Source organism: Salmo salar, chromosome 03, assembly GCF_965601325.2.
Source record: "Salmo salar chromosome 03, fSalSal1, whole genome shotgun sequence".
NCBI lineage: Eukaryota > Metazoa > Chordata > Actinopteri > Salmoniformes > Salmonidae > Salmo > Salmo salar.
Window position 1 is genome coordinate 69,389,922 of NC_138293.1, and position 24,966 is coordinate 69,414,887.

The window sequence follows — 24,966 nt, forward strand, 5'->3', positions numbered from 1 at the left end:
GAGGGGAGTTCTGGGGTGGTCCATGGTGGAGGAGTGAGTGGGAGGGGGGTGAGAGCACAATTGGTGGTGGGGTTTGTCCATAACATGGCAACAAATCAAAACATGGGAAAAATACTCTACTAAGAAAACACGACACCAACAACACGCGAAATAATAATTACAATAAAAACGGAAGACAGAACATGTATGCTCGATTGAAATGTGCTGTGATTGTAGGCTTTCGTGCTGATGATTACATAATCTGAGGGGGTGGGCGGAGCAAAAGAAAAAAGGGAACCTTAGGGTCTGGAAGAGCACAGGACAAGGAAAAAAGATTAAGTACAGAAAACCTTGGACCAACAGGAAATTGTCAATAGTAGTATTTTGCTTTCTCTCCTCACTGGTGCAAAAGTTTGGCAATTGGTTAAAGTAAAAAAAAAAAATGTATTAGAAAGTCAACCCTGTTTCCTTACCTTGCATACTACATAACTTAAAGGTTTTCATGTTTTTCACTGTTACAGTTTCACCCCTCTATCATCATACTGTATCTATACTTAACAGCAAATGGTGTTCGCAAGTGATGAAACACAAACAAACCTGTGGTCTCTATCTCAGTACTGTACTCAGTGTAGTGTTTACACAGGGAAACAGAGTACATGTCTATACAGTGTTAATAATCACCACTTCATTTAGTCATGCTTGTGTCGTTTGCATGACCACACATTAGATGTTCATGGAATTCTATTCTTACTGCCTTCATTGGTCTTTTGTTGTGCCCATGTGTGATTACATTAGTGTACAAGTGGTTGGTGTCACTCAGCCCCTGAACTCTCCTCTAACATCAAACCTTACCTGGCCGCCAGACTGTCCCGAGCCATCAGCGCAGACAAACTGCACAAATTCCTTCAGGGGGTCCTGTCCAGGATGGTGGTGGTAGCGAATGGTGGGGTGGGTGAAGTACGGGCTGGACTGCTGGATGATGGAGGGGGAGGGGAAGTGCAGGGCAGAGGCTGAGGCACGGGGGCTCCCTGAGAAGAGACATACGTTAGTTAGATGAAAGGAGGGAGGGTGAATAAGAGAGAAACAGAGGTTAACAGCGAGACATGCAGTTCAGCAGTGAACACTCACAAGGGCTTTTAGTTTAACAGTCAACAGTGGCCACATCTTAAGACCCAGGGACAGGCACATTGAGTGACATCGGTCCAAATAGGAGGTTCATTCATCAAATCATGATAGATTGAGGGTGAAAATGTATTACAAGAAAGAATGAGGCTTTACAGGAAATGCTTACACATAAACAAGCACACAAACGCAATGGTCTACATTACAAAAGCAGTCTCCAAACCACACAAAAAAAGAAAAAGCTCAAAAGATCATTGAGCACTGTCTTAAATTAGAACGTCTTAATGCCTGTGAGTCTGTGTGCTGTTTTGTGGGTGTGATTCACAGGCGCCACAGCAATTTGGCATTTAAATAGGCAAGCTGCTTTCCAACGATCCTCTATGACAAGACTAATCTTTATGTTCACACTGTACGTGTGAGTTTATGTGCATGTGTTAGTGGTCTACACTTGCATGATGTCTATTTGGTTGTGTGCAGGTGTGGGGGTTCAAATGTCCCGGTGTTGCTACGTCTGTAAGGGAATACAGAAGCTCTCTTTTGTGCCTGCATGAGAGGGTGAGAAAGTATCTCGCTTTAAGTCACCCAGCCGAGCTGAATATGGAGACTGAGGTGTGAATGAACGTTTGAATGGGACACAAAGCCCTCTCTGTCAGATGTATATCCATTACCAAATCTCCTTGATTTGTATTAGCGGGGCGCACCCTCTCCCTTTTTCTTCTGGTGTGCCAGTCTACCCCCTTCAGTGTTGCCCCACCCGGCAGGGCCTCCAGCTGCCCGCGTGAGGCTGCCAACTCCAGTCTGTTACCCCCAGACAGGGCCCTGTACCCCCCAGCCAAGCAGCACATCGCTCCCTGCCAGGCTCCATGCTACCCCGGTGGAGCCGTCTCCCCGCTCCTTTAGTCCCCCTTAATCCCATTAGAGACTGGGCTAGGGCCAAGCTCTCTGGGGGGGGCTATACCCCAAACCCCCCCACCCCCATACCCCCTGGATCTACGACACAAAACAACAACAACAACAACGCAGTAAACACTTTCACACAGGCATGGGAATGACATACATAACTAGTTTGTTGAAGAGACAAAATACAGTGCTCCATTCAGTATTGTCAAGGGAGCGTTGCCTAACTGCTCCAGAGGCAGAGTACACTCTTTAAAAAAAAGGTGCTATCTAAAAGGCTTCTTCGGCTTTCCCCATAGGATAAACCTTTGAAGAATTATTTTGGGTTTCATGTAGGACCCTTTCAATAGAGGGGTCTACATGGAACCAAAAAGGGTTCTCCTATGGGTACAGCTGATTAACCCTTTTGGAACCCTTTTTTCTAAGAGTGTAGGAGGCAATCTCAGCATCTCTGAGGTGGTCAACGGTGGTCAACCTCACTGCTTCTGATCAATTTAGGAACTTTTAGCTTTGAGTTGGGAGTTCAGATGAGTTCAGATGCTCATTATCTATGGTGAACTGTTCACCCTTCACAATGACTTGCTTTGAGCTCTTAAGAAATGACTTCAGAACTGCTGGTTCATAGTGATGATACGATTGAGAATGCAAATGTCCCAGTTACAGCCCTGTGGCAACTGTTGATATCTGATTTTATCATGAGATCTTTGTCGATGCCCCCACGGGGTTGAAATAACCACTGGCTCACACAATGACTCTGTTCCACTGCCAGATACAATAACAGTAAGCTCTTCACACACTCCCTGGGTTCCCCGACCATAGGCGTCTCAGTCAGAGAGAGAGAGAGAGAGAGAGAGAGAGAGAGAGAGAGAAGAAAGAGAGAAAGAGGAGAAGAAAGAGATAGATGACTATAATAATTGATGGTGAACGGCATAAGCATAAAGCATTTTAAGGGAAAATGGCAAGACATTGTCAGCCGTGAGCCAGGAGAAATACTCAACAGAACAAGAACAAATGTCTTCTCTAAAAATACAGGACTCATGAGAATGTAGGGCTGTACACCAAGTTTCTATCAGGCTCTGCATAATAATGTTCTGAAGCCAATGAATCATGTGCCCTTCATGAACTAACTACATGTACCGGTTGTAAGACTATAGTTGTGGCTCGGGGCAGTGTGGCTCGGGGAGGTGGTGATCAGGGAAGGTGGTGGTCAGAGAAATGGAGGTACAGAATGGAGGCTCTTCACCCAGTCACCCAAGCACCCAACCACAGACTGACAGAGACTGATCTCTTTACAGGGAGCAGGAAGGAACAACTCTATGTTATACTCTAGCCTAATTTGCATTCGGAAAGTATTCAGACCCCTTCCCTTTTTCCACATTTTGTTACGTTACAGTCTTATTTTCATCTTCAATCTACACACAATACCCCATAATGACGAAACAAAAACTATGAGGTTTTGCTACGATCCTTTGCTATGAGACTCGAAATTGAGCTCAGGTGCATCCTGTTTCCATTGATCATCCTTGAGATGTTTCTACATCTTGATTGGAGTCCACCTGTGGTAAATTCAATTGATTGGACATGATTTGTAAAGGCATACATTTGTCTATAAAAGGTCCCACAGTTGACAGTGCATGTCAGAGCAAAACCAAGCCATGAGGTTGAAGGAATTGTCCGTAGAGCTACGAGACAGGATTGTGTTGAGGCACAGATCTATGGAAGGGTACCAAAACATTTCTGCAGCATTGAAGGTCGCCAAGAACACAGTGGCCTCCATCATTCTTAAATGGAAGAAGTTTGGAACCACCAAGACTCTTCCTAGAGCTGGCTGCCACGCCAAACTGAGCAATCGGCGGAGAAGGGCCTTGGTCCGGGAGGTGAGCGAGAACCCAATGGTTACTCTGACAGAGCTCCAGAAGTCCTCTGTGGAGATGGGATAACCTTCCAGAAGGACAACCATCTCTGCAGCACTCCACCAATCAGGTCTTTATGGTAGAGTGGCCAGACGGAAGCCACTCCTCAGTATAAGGCACATGACAGCCAGCTTGGAGTTTACCAAAAAGCACCTAAAGGACTCTCACCATGAGAAATAAGATTCTCTGGTCTGATTAAACCAATATTTAACTCTTTGGCCTGATTGCCAAGCGTCACGTCTGGAGGAAACCTGACACCATTCCTACGGTGAAGCATGGTGGTGGCAGCTCTTTGGCCTGAGTGCCAAGCGTCACGTCTGGAGGAAACCTGACACCATCCCTACGGTGAAGCATGGTGGTGGCAGCATCATTCTGTGGGGATGTTTTTCAGTGGCAGGGACTGGGAGACTAGTCAGGATTGAGGTAAAGATGAACGGAGCAAAGTACAGAGAGATCCTTGATGAAAACCTTGCTCCTGAGTGCTCAGGACCTGACTGGGGTGAAGGTATGCCTTCCAACAGGACAACAACCCTAATCACACAGCCAAGACAACGCAGGAGTGGCTTCAGGACAAGGCTCTGAATGTCCTTGAGTGGCCCAGCCAGAGCCTGGACTTGAAGCCGATCGGACATCTCTGGAGAGACCTGAAAATAGCTGTGCAGCGACGGTCCCCATCCAACCTGACAGAGCTTGAGAAGATCTGCAGAGAATGGGAGAAACTCCCCAAATACAGGTGTGCCAAGCTTGTAGCGTTATACCCAAGAATACTTGATTCAACAAAGTACTGAGTAAAGGGTTTGAATACTTATGTAAATGTGATATTTCAGTTTTTTTTATATGCGCAAACATTTCTAAAAACCATTTTTTCTTTGTCATCATGGGGTATTGTGTGTAGATTGATGAGGGGGGAAAACAATTGAATCCATTTTAGAATAAGGCTGTAATGTAACAAAATGTGGAAAAAAATCAAGGGGTCTGAATACTTTCCGAATGCATTGTATATTCTGTGCCTCAGGTTTCTTTCAAAAACACAGCTCTCCTGCCGTTGTCCCTCACAGGGTGGGACAGCAGAGCCTTCCCCTACGGACACCACTCACTGCCACCCCTCCACTGGGTCTAGGTCAGGGGATGGGGGATGGGCAGGGGGTTGGGAGGGCTGTCAGGGGGGTCTCACCTGGTCTCACTCCCGCCAGCATTGGCAGCGGGTGGTGGGTGAACGCCATGCGAGGCGACCTCGTCTGCTGCGACAGGGCGCTGAAATCGAATTTCCCCGGCTTCTTAAGAGAACCAGGCGAGGAGAGTCCTGGCAAAAATGGGATCAACAAAATGGCAGAACAGAGACTTGGGTTTAATGAACAGGCTGGTGGCTATTTGCTCTATCAAATCAACTTAACTGTAGACTTAAATTTAGACTCAAGACTTCTACTTAAAAAAATGTAATGGGTTTTATAATTGTGATCTACTGAAATCAATGGATCGATTGATTACACCGATGGATCAACCTCTCTCTCTCCATATCTCTCTGTTAGTGTACGGTCTCTGTGCTGTAGCATATCAGAACCAGGGTAGAGTAAAGTGGGGGTCCAGGGGGGAGGGAGTTGTTTTGAAGCGGCGCAGGGTGGGGTGGGGGGTTCAGAGGAAGGCTTGGGGCACAGTGTCAGAGGGGAGAGAGAGAGCTGGGAAATGCAATGGCATTATAATTGCTGCCACCATTGGAGTATATGAGCGAAAGACAGGATTCTGATCACTGGCATTCTACTGTGCCTTGCTATGGTAACTGGTCCTCTGCGTGGAGTCCATGAGCAAGCATCCAGTTCCCAACCTCACCATTGGTAGTGCTTGTCTCAGGGTATAGGAAAATCAAATAAAAAACCACAACATCCCACCACCAATCCCACACCAGCAGTGATCTCAGCACCCAGCATCCCTATAGACAGCAGGACCTCCAGCTATATGACAACACTGTGAATACATCCTTCCTCCCACACACCCTACAGACTGCACTTGTTAACGTGCCTGTTTACAAGGAGTGTGATTTTGGACTGCTTCACAACTAGGCCAGAATGTGTTTCTGTGGCACATTGACTGGCCAGAATGTGTTTCTGTGGCACATTGACTGGCCAGAATGTGTTTCTGTGGCACATTGACTGGACAGAATGTGTTTCTGTGGCACATTGACTGGCCAGAAGCTATATTCAGATATACTGTAGCTGCAGCCTGCCAACAGATATATCAATATGTCCTTTAATTTAGTGGCCTACTGCTTGTAAGTCAGTCTGTCAGTTGTATGTAACTCTGGTCTGGTGGTAGGGAGACTCGGCTGCATTGTGTTAATGCATCTCCTACAGATATGGTAGATACAGAACACACACACACACAAGCTGTTCAGTCAGGGTGGCAAGCAGACGGCCCAACGCCAATGAAGGATGGATGGAAAAGGGGAGAGAGAGTGAGAGAAAGTAAGGGAGTGGAAGAGTGACGGCATAGCCTGCACATATATTTAACAACATATCAATGTGTCCTCCTACTTCTATAAATGTCAGTTGAGGCTTCAGGACTCTATGAACTATTCCCCAGTTTGGTAAAAACAGGCACACTAAGTATAGGCCAGGCTTACCAACTGGCCCAGAAACATGGCCAAATGTGTAAGAGCTACAGAGTAAAGAGACTGTTTTATGATCAAGGCCTCGTGAGGCAGGGTTTGAGGGAAATTATTTTGATGTATGGTAATCGGAACAGGCAATTTAGAATTGTAGGGTTTGTGACCATTGCCAAGTGGTGTGTTTGACCTATGGGAGCCACGATATTCAAAGAATGAAATTAAGTATTGGTGAGAATAATTATCAAAATAAGAAATAAAAATATTTTTGCACTCAAACACACATTTTTCTACATGCATGCATGTCCTGAGTCACAAACATATACTGCACAGTTTGTGACATTATGTGCACACACACGCGCGCACACGCACACACACACACACACACACACACACACACACACACACACACACACAAAAACTATTTTTAACAAATTCACAAACAGAAAAAAACCCTGACTAGCAAGAAGTCCCATAAACGACTAAACGACACATATTCACACAAATAAAACAAACACATCAAATAAAAAGGGGATAGTTTCAGTACGGCCCTGGGAGATGCTGAAATAGCTTTTACAAGCTGAGCATATAAACTCTAACGAGGCAGCCGTTCTGAAATACGTTTTTGAAGTGTTACTTCGGGAAACATTTGATCACAACAATTACCCACAATGCTTCTGACTGCAGCGTTGCAGCTGGGCCTGCGTGGGCATTGGTAAGTATAGAAATGGGTAGGCGGGCACGTATGTTCTGCTAGGCAGGAATGTGTGACACCAAGTGGGAGTGGGGAGTGTGATGATCCATTTGGTGGCATGGTATTAATGATGATAAAAACACAGCATGGCACTCTGGCACTTTAAGAGGATTGGGACATTAAAATAGGAATGTGTCTCACCCAGTGAACCTCTACTGGCTATATGAGACAAATGTTCAGGGTGGACATGCTGAATATAACCACCAAGGCTAAAGGGGGATTGGGCTCTGTGATAGATTTAGTTTAGTTATCGTAACAAATGTGACGTCTGGGTAAAGAGCTGGGCTGGAGGACAAGGCCAAGATGCCCAAGGAAAGATTTGCATGTTAGAGTTAACAGAAGTTACTCTGATCTCTCTCTTCCAGTTTCTGTTTCTCTCTGAGTGTGTTTGTGTGTGTGTCGTGTGTCTGTGTGTGTGTGCCTGTGTATCAGTGTGTTTCCTTGCGCTCGTTTGTATGCCTGAGCGAGCACGATCGATTGTTCTGCGTTATTTCTCGGACCAACTCCTGGCACATGGCTTGGGCAGACTGGCAGCCAATCAACTGCTCCCATGACTCTCCAGCCTTGCCACGCTAACAAGCTGGCTGCCACAAAAACCCCTTCCTGTCAGAGGACCGTCACACCCCCCCCCCCCCACAACCAGGAAGAAGAACACAGACATACAAACACATACCGCTCACTCCCATCAACACACGTACACATCATCAAAAACACAATGTTCCCTACTACACATATCTCCTTCCACAAGCTATCTCAGCCCAATACGTTGACTACAGTACAATGATGGGCTGAGCCCGCAATGAAGAGAGGAGAAGGAAACAACCAATGAAAATGCATAGAGGCGTATCAATGTCCCCTCAGCAGGCACCGGAGACAGCAGAGCAGGAGACTGCAAAAGTAATGATGAATTACATGATCACCTCATATGCCTCAGAGCCTTCCATTCAGGTAGTGAATCACCTTTGGAGGGGAGCTGAGACCCTCTCCCTCTCCCCCTCCTCCCCCTACACCACCACCACCACCAACAGAACAGATGTCTGCTGTAACCCAGTAGCTCCCATTGCTGTAGACACATGGAAGCACCATCTGGACCGGAACGCTGCTACTCTCCTGATTGTGTGTGTGTGTGTGTGTGTGTGTGTGTGTGTGTGTGTGTGTGTGTGTGTGTGTGTGTGTGTGTGTGTGTGTGTGTGTGTGTGTGTGTGTGTGTGTGTGTGTGTGTGTGTGTGTGTGTGTGTGTGTGTGTGTGTGTGTGTGTGTGTGTGTGTGTGTGTGTGTGTGTGGGGAATATTTTAGAGACAGACGGTGCATTGTGCCTTGACGGCACACCTGAGTGCATTTAGTCTTGTTTGTTTGTGTTGTATTCCTCTTCCTGTCCTGCCTGTTGGAGGAGGTGTCCACTGTTGAGTGGAGGCTATGACAGGTGGGGGGGGGCACAGAACAGCACCGCCTCAGTAACTGACTGGATGAAGCATCTCACAGCAACTCAACAGGAGACAGGGCCTCACTCTAGAATCTCTACCCACTCTCACAGGGCTATACCACTGATGCATGTGTTGCTGACTAAATTACTAAAGGACTGCAATTAAAAACTCTTTTGCAATGTAAATTAACTGAAATTTGAATTTTGAATGAGTGAATGCAAAAAGAGTGCAAAAAATACATTGAGATCAATTAAACATTGAATCAATTAAATAAATGAACAATAGGTTACAGTTTCTTGGCAGCCTGAATCAGAAAATATACAACCCTAATCAAGCCCTCTACCTTGAGCAAGTGGACACAGTGTTTGAGAGGTAGTAACAGACTTGGTGAAGCTACTGGGTTACCAAAAGACTTGGTAATTCCACAAACCACAACAGATATCTGAGGGAGAAATAAGAACAACCCAACAGCAGCAGAGAGGAGGGATGGAGAGGGATGGAGAGAGGGCTGGAGAGAACACTTGCTAGCAAGTGTGGAAAAATAGACAAGCAGAAAGACAGAGAGATGCATACAGTACAAGTCGAGGGCGGCATGAGTTAATGTACAGTATAGATTATAATACGTATATATGAGTGCAATATTTTCTAACCATGGTAAGGAAACTGCACGCCATCGTTTTCATGCTTTATCTTCCTCTCTTGCACACTGGCCAAATGGTGCTGCACTGGAAGTCCAAACAGGAGAGAAGGGCACAGTTAACAACGGAGGGGGAATTAGCAGGGTGGAACGTTAACCACAATCCACTCAGTTGATGACATGAGAGCTAAGTACAGGATGATTGACATGTAATGAAATAAGAACAGTGGCACAATTAGGAATATTATGTTGTTATAACGTGTTTGTAAATGAACTGCGTCCATATAGAGGCCACATTAAAGCAGACACATTTTACAAATACATTCACTGCTCTCCCTCCACCTTTCCCATTGGCCACCAATAGAATAGGAGGCTTCTGTGAGGGTTAGGGATGGAAAGGGATGCATACATTACATTAATTCATAAACATGATCTATTATAGAATTGAATTGATAATTGATAGAAGATATCAACTATACTAAAGGGAACATTATTCAGGTTGAATATGAGGTGATGGATACAGGCACATGGGAGGGAGTGGTGATGCTGTGCTGTGATGCTGAACACACAACAAACCATAAGGAGACAGGGAGGTTTGGAGGGTGCAGCTTAGAGGATGGAGCGTCTATGGGAGTCTGTGCATAGTCACAACTTTGAGAGAATTTGTGATTTCAAGAAAGTGTGTGGGGGGGGGGGGTTTGTAGAGATATTTTCTTGGAAAATATTATACCGAAAGCTATCCACATTATATCTTTAATACAAAGCTTTTCATAGAGGCTTAAGTCTAGACTGTATCACAACCGGCAGTGATTGGGAGTCCCATAGGGGGGCACACAATTGGCCCAGCGTCGTCCGGGTTTGGCCGGTGTAGGCCATCATTGTAAATAAGAATCTGTTCTTAACTGACTTGCCTAGATAAATAGGTTAAATTAAATAAAATAATAATTAAAAAAAGTCAAGTCAAGTCTGTCAACAGGCTCTGTGACTCACATATCCCATCACACACACATCACTCAGTCAAAGAACCTCTAACCACAGAACGTGACGTCCACTGGAGGCCTTTTGCCTCTTGCTAGGCCGTCATTGTAAATAACAATTTGTTCTTAATTGACTTGCCTGGTTAAATAAAGGTTAAAAAAAATACAATCTAGGAGCCTGAATGTAATACTTTTTTTTACTGAGCACAGAGCTGAGCACCAGACACACAGGTATACTACTACATACTACTACTGCAGAGCACACTGAAAGTATTTAGAAAAGGTGTAAACACAGGCCTACAGAGCAGGTGGATAGGAGGAGGAGGAGGAGGAAGAGGAGGAGGAAGAGGGGGAGGGAAGGAGAGGAGTGAGGGTAGAGGGAGGAAAACAGGCCTGACAGACAGTAGGGGGATATAGTACCATAAAACACAGCAGGGGGTGTTAGATGGGGTGGGGGGGTTATGGGGGTATCTAACCTGCGTCCACATCGTTGGGCCAGCCACTGGACTGGGAGCTGCTGCCGGCCGCAGGGGAGCGGCCCGAGTAGAAGACATCGTCCACCGGGCTATCCATCTCACTGTCGTCAATGGACTTGCGCTTGTTGGAGCTGGAGAGAGGGAGAGAGAAAGGGACTTAATGGTTGTGGAGGCAGGAATATTATTTACTTGGGAGAGAAAGTACAGTCTGCTGAGAGACAGATAAGTACGGCTAGAGGCTTTATTCAACATGCTTTATCTGAACATGGCCATGTTTGTTACAGTCCCTCAGATTAGACTGTGTACCTAGACCGGGGTAGGCAACTCTGGTCCTGTTTTTGATTTAACCCACCTGGAAGACCAGGTGTGTTGAATTTAGGCAATCATTGAACTGATCAATTAGCTCAGTTGGTCAAGTGTGGTGCCTAGTTGGAACAAAATCCTGCAGTAACTTTGGCACTCCAGGAACAGGGTTGCCTACCCCTGGCTTAGACTAAAGTATTGTAGAGTGTAAGTGTGTGTACAGTGAGTGAGAGTGTTCCTTGGATTCAAGTCCATACGAGAACTGTAAAAACATAGGTCCTTAAATGCGCAATGTTTCATAAGTGAATCCAAATAAAGAATTGTATGTGTTTTTGGCTGTCCGTCTGGCTGAGTCTGAATGTGTCTATATTAAAGTAGTGTCAGGGGAAATATAGTGGAGTGAATATAACTACCTCCGTGGGAGACTTGCATAAAGCTCCATTTCTGTCCTGCAGCGTGAGAGAGAGAGAAACAGTGAGACAGAGATAGAAGGAGAGAGAGAAATAGAAGGAGTGAGAGAGATAGAAGGAGAGAGAGAGATAGAAGGAGAGAGCGATATAGAAGGAGAAAGAGAGTGAGGAAAGGGGAAAAAAAGAGACAGAAAAAACACAGACAGTTTGACGGATAGGTGGAAAAAACACCAGATGAAGAAAGTTTCACAGAGAAGAGAGAGGAGAGAGAGGAAGGAGAAGAAAGGTCCCATCACGCAATCATAGCAGAGTGAGGAAAGCATTCACAAAGGTTAGACAGCATAGACTGAAGCGTACAGAAGCTAGTATTAGTAGGCTACAAAATAATCAGGTAATGTGTGTGTGTGTGTACCTGGTGGAGGGGGTGGAGGTGATGGAGCGGCGTCCCAGGGCCACCTGGTTGATATTGTAGTAGCCAGGACTCTCCAGGTCGGCCAGGGAGAAGTTGGGGCCGGACGCTGTGGCCACTGGAGCTGAAGCACACACACAGATACATGCGACTCTTACACAACTCTTTAAACAGAGTATAGTAGGAAAATGCATGTGAGAACCTTGAGGTTTGTGTGTACTGGTGAGTGTGTAGTGAGAGTGACAGTGAGAGTGACAGTGACAGAGAGGAGAGGCAGTGACTCACTCTGTGACACTCGGACCAGCTCGGCCACGTTCCACACCCCTGAAGTCACAAAGCAGTCCTGGAAACTCAAATGCCCTGGGAAAACAGAGATGAGAGCAATGAGGATGATGAGAAGATGGTAGGACACACACACACACGCTCACACATGCTCACACACGCTCACACACACACACACACACACACACACACACACACACACACACACACACACACACACACACACACACACACACACACACACACACACACACACACACACACACACACACACACACACACACACACACAGGGAGCATAGAAAAACAGATAAACCACAGTGGAAGGCTGTGTTTTCTATAAGATAGGAAATGGCTTTGGTTGGACGTATCACGCACTTATCAAAAGCCCTATGGACAGGTACTCATGTCATGACTGCTTCAAGTCAAGCATGTCAAAACACTGTCCAGCAGGAGCCCTTAATGTGCTCCACAGATTGTGCCCTGTGTAAGTTGTATACACACCATGCATACACACACACTGTTTACATGGTGTCCAGTGGGCATCCAGTATGCCAGAGCTTGCTGCAACATGTATGATGTCATTACTGCTATAGATTTTGGATTGTATTTGTGTGTTTAAGCTTTCCAAGAGCTCTAGTGTATGTTGTGTGTACAGGCCCTGGCAGTGGGCAGTGTATAGAGTGACCAAGGCTCTCTATCTAAGGATATAGTGTAGTGTTTCCTGCTCCTGGGGAACTAGCACTACACACCTGATTCCACTAATCAACTCATCATCAAACCTTTAGTTAGTGGAATCAGGTGTGTAGTGCTAGGTCAAATGTGCCCCCGTTGGCTCCCCAGGAGCATGACTAAGAAACAGTGCTGTAGTGTGTAGTGTAGAGTCTATAGTGTCCACTCAGTCTATAGGTCCCTGGCCGGGTGTAAAGGAATGTGTATACACCCATATTGTGTATACACACCCATATAATGTTTATACACACCCATATAATGTGTATACACCCATACACCAACCCTTATTGGTACCAGCTAGAACCCTTTTGAGTTCCATGTACAGTTGAACCCTCCATAGAAAGGGTTCTACCTGGTACCAAAAGGGTTCTACCTGGTACCAGCCGAAGAACTCTTTAAGGTTCTAAATAGCACCTTTATTTGTAAGAGTGTAGGATGTCCAGGTTCTCCATGGTTAGTGGTGCTCCTACTCCACACCCTCTCCTCAGCCTGCCTCAGCCTGGGTTAACCGCAGCGGGGCCGGCTGTATGAGGTCAGAGCTCCAGTCGGCAGCACGGCCATGTGGTTCCCATCTTCCAATAACGTCAGGGTGATTTATGAGTGGGGTGCCACACTCACAGCCTGGCCCAGCAACATCAGCTCGCCTTACTATAATAAACCCAGGCCCAACTCCACTGGGACACACTATACACTCTATACTGGCCTGTGTGTGTGTGTGTGTGTGTGTGTGTGTGTGTGTGTGTGTGTGTGTGTGTGTGTGGTGTGTGTGTGTGTGTGTGTGTGTGTGGTGTGTGTGTGTGTGTGTGTGTGTGTGTGTGTGTGTGTGTGTGTGTGTGTGTGTGTGTGTGTGTGAAAGAGTTTAAACATGCATCTGCATGTATAAATGACAGTGTATATGTTCACGCTGTGAACTCACCATTGGGCGGTGGCTTGATGTCTGTGTCTCCTTGCTGGTTTGAGCTGTCTGATTGTCCGGATTCTGTGGAAAAGAGACAGAGAGACAGAGAGACAGAGAGAGAGAGAGAGAGAGACAGGGAGATAGAGAGAGACAGGGGGAGAGAGATGGTGGAGAGAGGTGGAGGTTAGGCAGGAGACAGATGCCTGGACGGTTCCCAAGGTGAGGGGGCAGTGGGCGGAGGACGGCATAGAAACACTTTGGAAAGTATTTTAAACCCCCTTCTTTCCAGAGGCAGAATTGGGTCTTAGATTAAAGGTTGGCTATTTCCGCTCAGGTTTAACATTAGAGTCATGAAATGGCAAATCAAACACCAAAGACTTTACTTTCCAGAGCCATTCACAGTAGAGGAATCACTACTAATACTCTCTCCAGAGAGCATCAAGTATCAAAGAGGAATGGTTTGGTGTTCCAGTTTGAGAGATGAAACGACTGTGTGTTTGTGACATTTCTTGCCCCATTGTATCTCTGGCACTCCTTCCTTTTCTCTTTTTTCTCTCTCTCCATTACTCTCCCCACTCTCTTCTTCAGCATCCCTCTGTCTCAGGCCCAGGGAGCCACAGTAACACACACACACACACACACACACACACACAAACACACACACACACACACACACACACACACACACACACACACACACACACACACACACACACACACACACACACACACACACACACACACACACACACACACACACACACACACACAAAGTTACACACACAGGGAGTCCTGTTTGAGTGCAGGCTGTTGGCACAGTGTGGCAGGTGAAGTTCCCATGTAACCCCAGCTTGCAGCCTCTCTCTCCCTCCACACTGATGACTAGTGTAAGCTGAGGAGTGTAAATGTGAAGCCCGGGTCCGCGAGGCGTCATTGGGACTGCGTCTCACTCAGCTCTTTACCTTAACGACTGTGCACAGAGAGGCCTGTGCTAGTTTGGTTTGGCCCCGCTTGGTGCCATTCTTTCTCTGCTGCGTAATGCAACCTTGAAGAGCTTTATGGTTGGATCATATATACCATTCAAGCCAATTACCCCCACAGCACTGTAGGGTTTAAGGCAGTGGGGGCCAAGTATCCCCATTACCCCTACTACTAGGCCCCTCCCTCCCTCCGCTCCATCTAAGCCCCTCAGCATCTTCATCTTGGGGAGGCTAGTCCTGCGGAACGTGCCAGCAAACTGCCGCACCATTCACCCCACCGCTAAAGACGAGAAAAACAAAACAAAAGGACAGAATCGCCATATCACTTTGGTCTAAAAGGAGTCTCCTTTTCCCTCTCCCTGAATGGAGTCTCAGTCCCTCTCTTGCTCTTTCTCTCTACTCTCTCTGCTTCTCCCTCACTCACGCTGTCGCTCTGTGGAATCCTGGCAGCCATTTTAGCATTTGGCAGCCATCTTAGCTTTGGCGGTACCAATACATTCCTGCTAGTTGATGGCGCACCCACACTCGCTAGCACACACACTCTCACACAGACCCACACAGACCCAGTGGTATGAAAGATAAAAGATCTACAGAGGATATACACTGCAAATGGAGTGAAAATAAAACCACCGGGGTGTTTGTCTCCAGTCATTGTCTGCCGTGCTGCTGGACCTCTGCAAGCTGCTAAATGAAAAGCTAGACTGGACGACTGCAGCAGAGCCGCACTGACAAATCATCAAGGAAAATAGGAGGAAACATAAGGAAAACATCCAGACAGAGACCATTATTACATTCCTGTAAGAGGTAAATAAGGTGAACTAGAGTGCAAGCCAACATTTCAACTGTAGGATGGGGATAAGGGGATCATCTGAGTCTGTTGAGGTCCTTCATTTAGAAAATAATACAACCTAATTTGGGCATACTCTCACTATGTAAAAACATCTTAATATGCAATTGAACTTGAACATATATATTATGTACCTCCTTTTTTGACACAGTACAAAAAAAGAGTCTGGGTCATGATGACAACAGTAGGGATACCCCTCCATTCAGGTGGTTAATGAGAGGGTGAGCTGAGCTGTCACAGCGGTCACACTGACTCTGATAGAACCTGACAGCCCAGATCTGCTTCATTCATTCTCCCCAGACACACCAGCTGTGATCAATACAGCTCTACACCTGCTGGCCACCTGGGGACTATACACCCAATCAGACAGGGGCCAGGGGGTTTCCTGACTACTCACCTGGCAAGGGAAAACCCTGGATCCTTGTTATGGTCTATAGTTAAGTTAAGAGTTTTTCCTTGTCAGGTCATGTGGTCAGGTAAAACTGTCCTTAAATCAGACCACTGTTAGATCACCAGTCTAATCTAACTGATGCCCCCTGGTGGTCTGGTGGAGTGTTAACAGCTTCAGTTAAATTCTAATAGCTGCTGTCTACTGTAGCCTACGGTATATGAACCTCCAATCCTACTGCATGGCACATTAGCAGGGCTTGTTTCCTGGTGCTGGATCTGAGTGTGTTGGAGGGCCCAGGGTGCTGGAGAGGAACAAAGGGAGGATGATGAAGGGATGAACAGGGGATGAACAGGGGAGAGCTCATCAAACAGAGAGGAGATGCTCTGAGACAATGGAGAGGCTGCCCATTATTAGTGCTGCTGCTCTACAAGCCAACAGGGCTGAGAGGAGAATCACTGCCACCACGCCGCTTATCACCACGCCACCATTCCCAGGGTTACACACACACCAGCCTTACACTGCTCACCCTTATCTCCAGCACACAGTCGCCCCAAGGGCCCCTGTACACATCCTGGAGAGATAATGCATCACACACACTCTATTAAACAGACATACAGTACATACACATTAACAGACTCACTCCAATCACATTCATACACGCTACATACATTTGTCACTAAGTCTCCTCATCATACAGTACATATACACTAAGTGTACAAAACATTAGAAAGACCTGGGTGAAAGGTGAAGGTGAAAGCTATGATCCCTTATTGGTGTCACTTGTTAAATCCACTTCAATCAGTGTAGATGAAGGGGAGGGGACAGGTTAAAGAAGGATTTTTAAGCCTTGAGGCATGGATAGTGTACTGTATGTGTGCCATTCAGAGGGTGAATGGGCAACACAACATATTTAAGTGCCTTTGAACAGGGTGTGGTAGTAGGTGCCAGACACACTGGTTTGTGTCAATAACTGCAACACTGCTGGGTTTTTCACACTCAACAGTTTCCCATGTTTATCAAGAATGGTCAACCATCCAAAGGACATCCAGTCAACTTGACCCAACTGTGGGAAGCATTGGAGTCAACATGGGCCAGCATCTCTGTGGACATCTTTCGACACCTTGTAGAGTCCATGACCTGACGAATTGAGGCTGTTCTGAGGGCAAAAGGGGGTGTAACTCAATATTAGGAAGGTGTTCCTAATGTTTTATACACTCAGTGTACTGACATTCTGGCTAGAACACTCTAAATACATTTAAAACACTATACCCCATAGACTGAGGAAATTACTATTACTGAATGTAGGCCTACACACAGAAGTGGAATGAATAGAATGGGCGTCCCCGTTCAAGACAATGATGACATAATGGGTGGACTAACGGTCATTGCGAGTGTACCCATATGAGCAAAGCAGGAAATAAAACCAGGAAGTGTACCCATCAATCTGTGCTGTGATTTCTTGAATCAGCTCAACTGACATTATAAAAAAATACATTACATTGCATGAGCCACATCAGGTAACATAATTTAAAATACCATTCTACATTACCATGGAAATGATTGCATCACAATACCAGGCAGTCATTGCGAGCGTACCCATGAGTTTATCAGTCAAATTGCCAGGGTTACAGGGTTCCAAGGCCCTTCTATTCATTCTGATTTCTATGGGCCTACATGCTTTCAGCGCAGACCCAGCATACAGTAGGTGTCATTATTCTACTAATCAAACACACCTGTGATTTGGATGCATCATAAAGACACACAACAATATATGATAAACACACTCTCACTGTGCCAGGTCTAATAGACTCATTTGCCATGCGCATATTCATAAATGAATGCGCTCGTACATACAAATAGGCACTTTTTGCCTATTTACCAGCCGGCTTAGAGCATTTGTTTATGCATTACAGGCACACATGAGCAAACAGCATGTTTTAATGTAATGTGCATTAACTGGAAGGGGATTTCACATGGCACAGTGAAAGATCAACATTGAGTCAAATGGCAGAGATAAAGCCAATGGTTCCACAGTCAAACTTGATGACAGGAGTGTGGATGGCCTCTCAGCAGGCTACTGTGCTCTGAGCCAGGGCTCAGCTCAGTCTCTTCACTTCTCCCTCTCTTCACTTCTGTCTCTCTTCACCTCTCTCGCTTTCTCTCTCTCCTTCTAAAGTACAATAACAGTCCTGGATTCCATCTCTTTTTCTCTGTATTTATTTATTTTCTCTTCTCTCTGCTTTGTTTCTGACTGCTGTTACTGTCTCTGACTCAGATATTTCTGCTCTCTCTATGACCTCTCTCTCTCTCCCTCTCTCTCTCACACTCTCTCCCTCCCCATCTCTCCCTCCCTCTCTCGCTCTCTCTCCCTGCCCATCTCTCTCCCTCTCACGTTCTCCCTCTCTGGGAGGACAGTCCTGGATTAGACTCGGTTGACCCGGCTGCCCTCTGCTTCTGTCTGTCACACAGTGGCCCAGTTCAAATGAAAAAATGCACACACACACACACACACACACACACACACACACACACACACACACACACACACACACACACACACACACACACACACACACACACACACACACACACACACACACACACACACACACACACACACACACATTAATATTATAGCCAGATGGAGGACAGGAAGTAGGTACACATACACACACACAACAGCTGGCCAGATGTGACTCACTGCCATTGTGTGTGTGTGTGTGTGTGTGTGTGTGTGTGTGTGTGTGTGTGTGTGTGTGTGTGTGTGTGTGTGTGTGTGTGTGTGTGTGTGTGTGTGTGTGTGTGTGTGTGTGTGTGTGTGTGTGTGTGTGGTGACGGCTGGGAATATAGCTGATGAATGGTTGGTGTGACATGGCACTGCACAGAGGAGGCATGCAAAGTATAAATATCAACAGTAACGTGATACTGTCATATGCTGTTGTGAAGTGTAAAGCTAACATGCTAACTACAAGTAAGTACTACAACTAAGGCTGATAATGCTCTCTGTAATAGAGTGCAACAGTGAGCAATAAAGCTGCAGGCTACAGAACAGACGGCCATGAGTAAATCAGGATAGTACGTCTGAATCTAAACAATCAGCATGCTGGCAAACAGCAGTCTCTCTCTCTTTCAACAACTCCTCATCTGAGGCCAGCTCGTGTGTGTGTTCTCCCAGTGGCCGAGGGCCATGACTCTCCCACCCCGGGTGTTGTGTCATTTAAGGATAGAGCGCCATGGTTCCGTTCACAGTGAAATGATAGGGCCCTCTTCCTACGCCTGCGAGAGACCTTTAGACAAACACTCCACAGTCTCTCTCTCTCTCTCTTTCCCTCTCTCTCTATGAGCACCATCACACTGGGGGTTTTTCGCGTCCAGGCCCTAACCCTGTCATTGACGGTAAACTGTGTGGGCCGGCGTGGCTCCGGCCGCATGTGGGAACCCAGCTGTGGTGGACCCATATATCTCAGGCCGGACACGAGAGGAGCAGCCCGGCTGGAATTCCTCACACACATGCATGCATACACATACTGACGAACACACATACACACGCATCCACGCACACACACACACACACACACACACACACACACACACACACACACACACACACACACACACACACACACACACACACACACACACACACACACACACACACACACACACACACACAGCTACTGTATGTCTTACTATACTTGTAAGGACTTTTCTGGGGACCAACAATTGATTCCCATTCAAATCCTATTTTCCCTAACCCCTAACCCTAACCCTAACCTTAACCCTAACTCCTAACCATAAACCTAACCACTAAGCCTAACAATAACCCTAAATCTAAATTCTAACCCTAAACCTAACCCCTAAGCCTAAATTAGCTTTTTTACTGGTGAGGACTGGCAAAATGTCCTCAATTCTCAGAATTTTTGTTGGTTTATTATTCTTGTGAGGACTTCTGGTACAAAAAAGTATAGTAAAACATGTACACACACACCACACACACACTCCCTAAATGTGAACATCAAATACAGCTAGAATAGGTCAATACTACAGTGGGAGTCTGGGTCGTTAGGTTTAGCTATGGCTCCCAGAGACCTAAACATCTTTGCTAGCCTGGTATGAGCACACTTCCTTAATCGCCATGTAAACACATACCAGTAGTAGGATTATGTGTTTGAGCAGCACGTATGTTTACGGTATATGATCTATATGTTTTTTTAGCATAAAAGATAGATGTGGAGTAAAGGTATTTGACCAAATATGTATACATGCTTGTATATTGTGTTGATATCCAGGAGCAGTCCTTTCCACTTCATGATAGTGGGCGTGCACATGTGGTTTGAAGTGCATGAACGTACATAGGCTACACGTGTGTTTATGGGTGTGTGTACACAGTCTCCCCTCCCCGCACAGAAGAATGGCAAAGCCCCCGCAACCTCCCCACCCCCCAGTCCTCCACCCCTCCACCCCCACCCTTGGATAAAGAGCCCCCACAGCCTCCCCAATTGGGTTTCTCTTAAGAGGTTTATCGGTATGTTGCTAAACATTCTGACCTTTTTTTTAATCCTTAATGCGCTTAAAATGTTCCAACCCCTCCTAATCCCCCAGGCTATCCCACACAGATGTTCACTCAGCTCTTTTATTGGACGTTATTTTTTAAAAAAATCCCCACTTATTTATTCATTTCCTATCTTATAAAACCATACATCATCATCTGACCATCCCCCCACACCCCCTCCTCACCTCATATTTCGGCAGGCATTGTCATTGGACACCCGTGGTGGGTCCTTTGAGTTTAAGCCCCATGGGGCAAAGAGGGCACCAGGTTCAGAGGAGACATTAGCCAGTGTAGATAGATTCCAATATATTACAGGACTTCAGTATTAGATCAGTATTAGGGCAAATGAAACACACAGCTGAGAATAGTCTGTACTGCAAATGGGAGATGGTGAATATTGGGAGTGTAACTCTGTGTGCCAGCACAGCATGTTGCCGTGTGATTAATTGCGAGGGTGTACAATGTATCCCTTTTGGTGTAGGTAAGAATATAAATATATCTACTGTACATTAATATTTATATTAGATTGTATCTTAATGTGTATAAAATATGCATCATACTTCCTCTAGAGCATGTGTGTATAGTAGGAGATAAGCATGTAAATTGTGTGAGTGTGTGTGAGTGAGTGTAGCAGTGAGTACATGTGAGTTTGTGTGCCTGTCTGTGTGCCTGTGTGCCTGTGTGTGTGTGTATATGTGTGTGTGCTCTGTGTGGCGGCTCCAGCCCTGTGCCAATGAGGAGCAGGTGTGGGGAGGCTGCCCTGTGTAGCCCGGTGCCCATCTGCGTGCCCGTCTGTGTGCCGCCTGCACCCACACCGTGCCAACACCACACAGAGCAGGGGGAGCCAGGGGGTGAGAGGGGGTGAGTGTGGCCTAAGGGGACTCAACCATGGGAGAGTGCAGTGCAGAGGGGGGTGGTGAGGGTAGAGGAAAGGGGCTGGCGTCCTGCCCATGTATACCCCTCTCCCTATTCTCTCTCTCTCTCTGACGATTTCATCTTTTATCTGTCCCTCTGCTGATCAACCATGGTGTACAGAGCCAGACACACAGTGTGACAGTAATTCACAGAGCAGCATAGGCCATTTAACTTGATTGATTGATGTATTGGTTTTAATTTGATATGATAGATAAATAGACCTCTGTGCTGATTCAAATGACCCTGACTTTCTGAGATCCCCTTGTGTTTCCTTTTGAAATTTCACATACTGTTACTATAAGGCTACTAAAAATATGCTTTAACAAGTGTAATGACTGTGTTTGGCCACCAGATGTCACTTACTGGCAGTGGGCAGTGGGCACAGAACACATGCTAAAGAAATCTGCTAAGAGAGGTAAATATGTGACTGCATTCTGTGAAACAGGAGCGATAGGGGGAGGGGACACACACAGACCTATAGACAGTGTACAGAATCTACATGGACATACTGTATGAGTGTGTGACCCTCTGGAACGTATTGAGAAGGGAAGCAGCAGGCCTATATGACAGACATGAGAAAGTGTGGTTTACAGAGAAGTGGTGTGTGTGGGCACAGCCTGTGTGTGGGTCTGCTAGTGGGAGTGAGGGTCATGTGATGACCCTCTGTGCCAGGGAGAGAGTGAGAGTGAGAGTGAGACAGAGAGAGGAGAGAGAGAGAGAGAGAGAGAGAGAGAGAGAGAGAGATGGAGGAGAAGGGGGATAGGGGGGTCGCGAGAGCTGTGGGAACACCAGGCCTTGCCAAGAAAGAGGAGAGCAGAGAGAATAAAAGGAATGAGAAAGAAAGAGAGACTTGTTGGCAGAGAGTGGGGGGAGGGGAGGAGAGAGGGGGAGAGGAGAGGAGAGGAGAGGAGAGGAGAGGAGAGGAGAGGAGAGGAGAGGAGAGGAGAGGAGAGGAGAGGAGAGGAGAGGAGAGGAGAGGAGAGGAGAGGAGAGGAGAGGAGAGGAGAGGAGAGGAGAGGAGAGGAGAGGAGAGGAGAGAGTGGGTTTAGTGTTCAGTGGGCACCCGTGAAGAGAAGCTCCTAGGGAGTACGGCCATGATCAAAACTCTCTCTGCAGGGGAGAGGAGAGGAGGAAAACACACACACACAGCAACCAGGAGACAGGGCCAGGCCCGGTGTTAGGGTCATAGTCTGCCAAATCTGACCCTGTGTCTGGGGCCACATGCATGAAGCGGTGTGCTCTGATCTGGGCCTATCAATTAAGGAGAGAACACAGAGACTGACCTGCCACTCAGGCTGTGTGTGTGTGTGTGTGTGTGTGTGTGTGTGTGTGTGTGTGTGTGTGTGTGTGTGTGTGTGTGTGTGTGTGTGTGTGTGTGTATGTGTGTGTGTGTGTGTGTGTGTGTGTGTGTGTGTGTGTGTGTGTGTGTGTGTGTGTGTGTGTGTGTGTGTGGATTTGGCGTGGGGGGGGGGGGGGGTATCACACAGAGAGCATTTAGAGTGTGAACTTGTGAACTTTTGGCCAGCAGTTCCATCGCCATCTTATGCCAGTCTACCCTCGGGCACAGGGCAAAGTCTTACCAGTAGGAACAACAACAAGCATGAGGAAAGTACTAGAATAGAATATTCCATTCTCTTCCAGCAGGGGCATACGTCTATTTGCCTTTGTGAAAATGTTTGTATAACACAATGTGGGCCTCACAGTGCAGCTCTGCCAGAGGGACAATATGTGGTGAGATGTTGGGCTCCTCGGTGCAGCTCTGCCTTAGAGACCACAATACCATAACAGCAGTCATCTGCCAGGTTGTCTACCACGCCATGTAGGTTATAACATGAGATCATAACCCTCTATTCACGTTCTAAGAGCCTGTTATATCATACTATTTACACCAATGGGCCTTAGTTTAATCCAGTGAGACACCAGGCCAAAAATATTTAACGATTTATTTCGGGTTTGTGCACTATGCAAATAAATGCTCCCAAATCTATCTGGGCTTGGAGGACGTGTTTAACGAGGGCAGTAAAACTCCACACAAACACATAAATGACGCCTGTAAAAATAATGTGTGCTCTGCATAAATGCTCTTTCTGACTAATGAATTAGAAGAGCGATGAATGGACATGTAAAAATCCACATCCTGTCTAGATGATGCCAAAGGCGTGCGTCTGTATGTATGTGTATGAATATATCTGTCTGTGTACGCTTATCTACATATTGAGTGCCAAAGTGTGTTTGTGTGAATGTGTGTGTCTCCTCTCATCTCCTCTCTCTTGCCCTGCAGAGTGTATGACTGTGTGTGTTTATGTCAATTTGTATGAGTATGTTGAATTAGGGAGCTTGGTGCAGCTTTCCTGAGTCAATGCCAGCTCATTGTAGGAGAGGCCAGTGACAGCCCCTTATCTCACACACACACACACACATGCACACACACACACACACACACACACACACACACACACACACACACACACACACACACACACACACACACACACACACACACACACACACACACACACACACACACACACACACACACACACACACACACACACACACACACACACACAGCAGTAACAAACAGCGGCCAAACACTGAAGGCTGATCCAGGGAACTCAAGTCCCCGTCATAAAGGGCTTTTCCCAGCAAACACGAAGGAGGGAGCGAAATCAATCTTCCTGTGAAAAAATTGAGCGCCAACCGAGAAACAGATGAGCCCATGAGAAACAACAATCAGACAAATGAGGGCACCGATAGAGAATCAACCTCTGACCACCAGCTGTCTGCGAGTCATGGGCCCAGCCGCCATTTGTCTGTCTGTCCTTAACTGACCCGACCTCAGGGTCATTGGCTTTGAGTCAGCGGGAGGGTGTGTGTTGCGCACGCTCCTGCTATCTGTGTCAATGTTGGCTTTATCTCCTGCATAGCAGATAAGGTGAATAAACAATCTGTCTGGACTTCCTTCAGGGTTAAATGCCATGTGGGCCAGCCAGGACACCTAACCTAGTGCTGCACACACAGACAGGTGCCCAGGCCTACTGCCCTCACATGAAGCTGTTGCCCAGGATCAGGGCCAATGGCGCTGGGACAGGGGTTACAGTCAAGTCCCAGGTTTCAGCCAGAGAGCACAGGCCCAAAGCTGAGTAGGATTTCGATAAGCTATGTTGCTGACATAACAAAAATGGTGACTGATTGGGGCCTGTGTGTGGGTATACTGTATGCATAGCTGAATGAGTAAGTGATGTGACCTCATAAAGTACTGCTGCAAGGCTTAGTTCATATCATTCAGCTTATGGATGCACTCAGCTGCTCTCATTGTAAAGCCAATAATTGGAGATTTATTCCATCTATCAATCCATCTATTAACTTATTAACCCAGATAAGACTGTAATACCTTCCTGCTTCCCTCGGTCTCAGAAAATCACCTCAATAATAAGAGATTATCAATGACAATCCACTTACAATATAAT

General features: G+C 46.4%; 1 protein-coding gene across 17 annotated transcripts in view; it reads right to left on the reverse strand.

Annotated features, from left to right (window-relative positions):
* Window positions 1–24,966, reverse strand: part of nfixb (nuclear factor I/Xb) — a 152,230-nt gene that overhangs the window by 10,038 nt on the left and 117,226 nt on the right. For 7 of the 17 annotated variants that reach the window (XM_045716138.2, XM_045716139.2, XM_045716147.2 and 4 more), the window contains 8 exons: window positions 13,830–13,892; window positions 12,186–12,260; window positions 11,904–12,024; window positions 11,495–11,530; window positions 10,779–10,909; window positions 9,339–9,413; window positions 5,086–5,214; window positions 832–1,007 (listed from right to left, as the gene is read on the reverse strand). In XM_045716138.2, the coding sequence (XP_045572094.1) occupies window positions 832–1,007; window positions 5,086–5,214; window positions 9,339–9,413; window positions 10,779–10,909; window positions 11,495–11,530; window positions 11,904–12,024; window positions 12,186–12,260; window positions 13,830–13,892 (806 nt within the window). The remainder of the gene's footprint in view (window positions 1–831; window positions 1,008–5,085; window positions 5,215–9,338; window positions 9,414–10,778; window positions 10,910–11,494; window positions 11,531–11,903; window positions 12,025–12,185; window positions 12,261–13,829; window positions 13,893–24,966) is intronic. The other 10 variants (XM_082971424.1, XM_082971429.1, XM_082971430.1 and 7 more) reach the window with 5 other exon arrangements.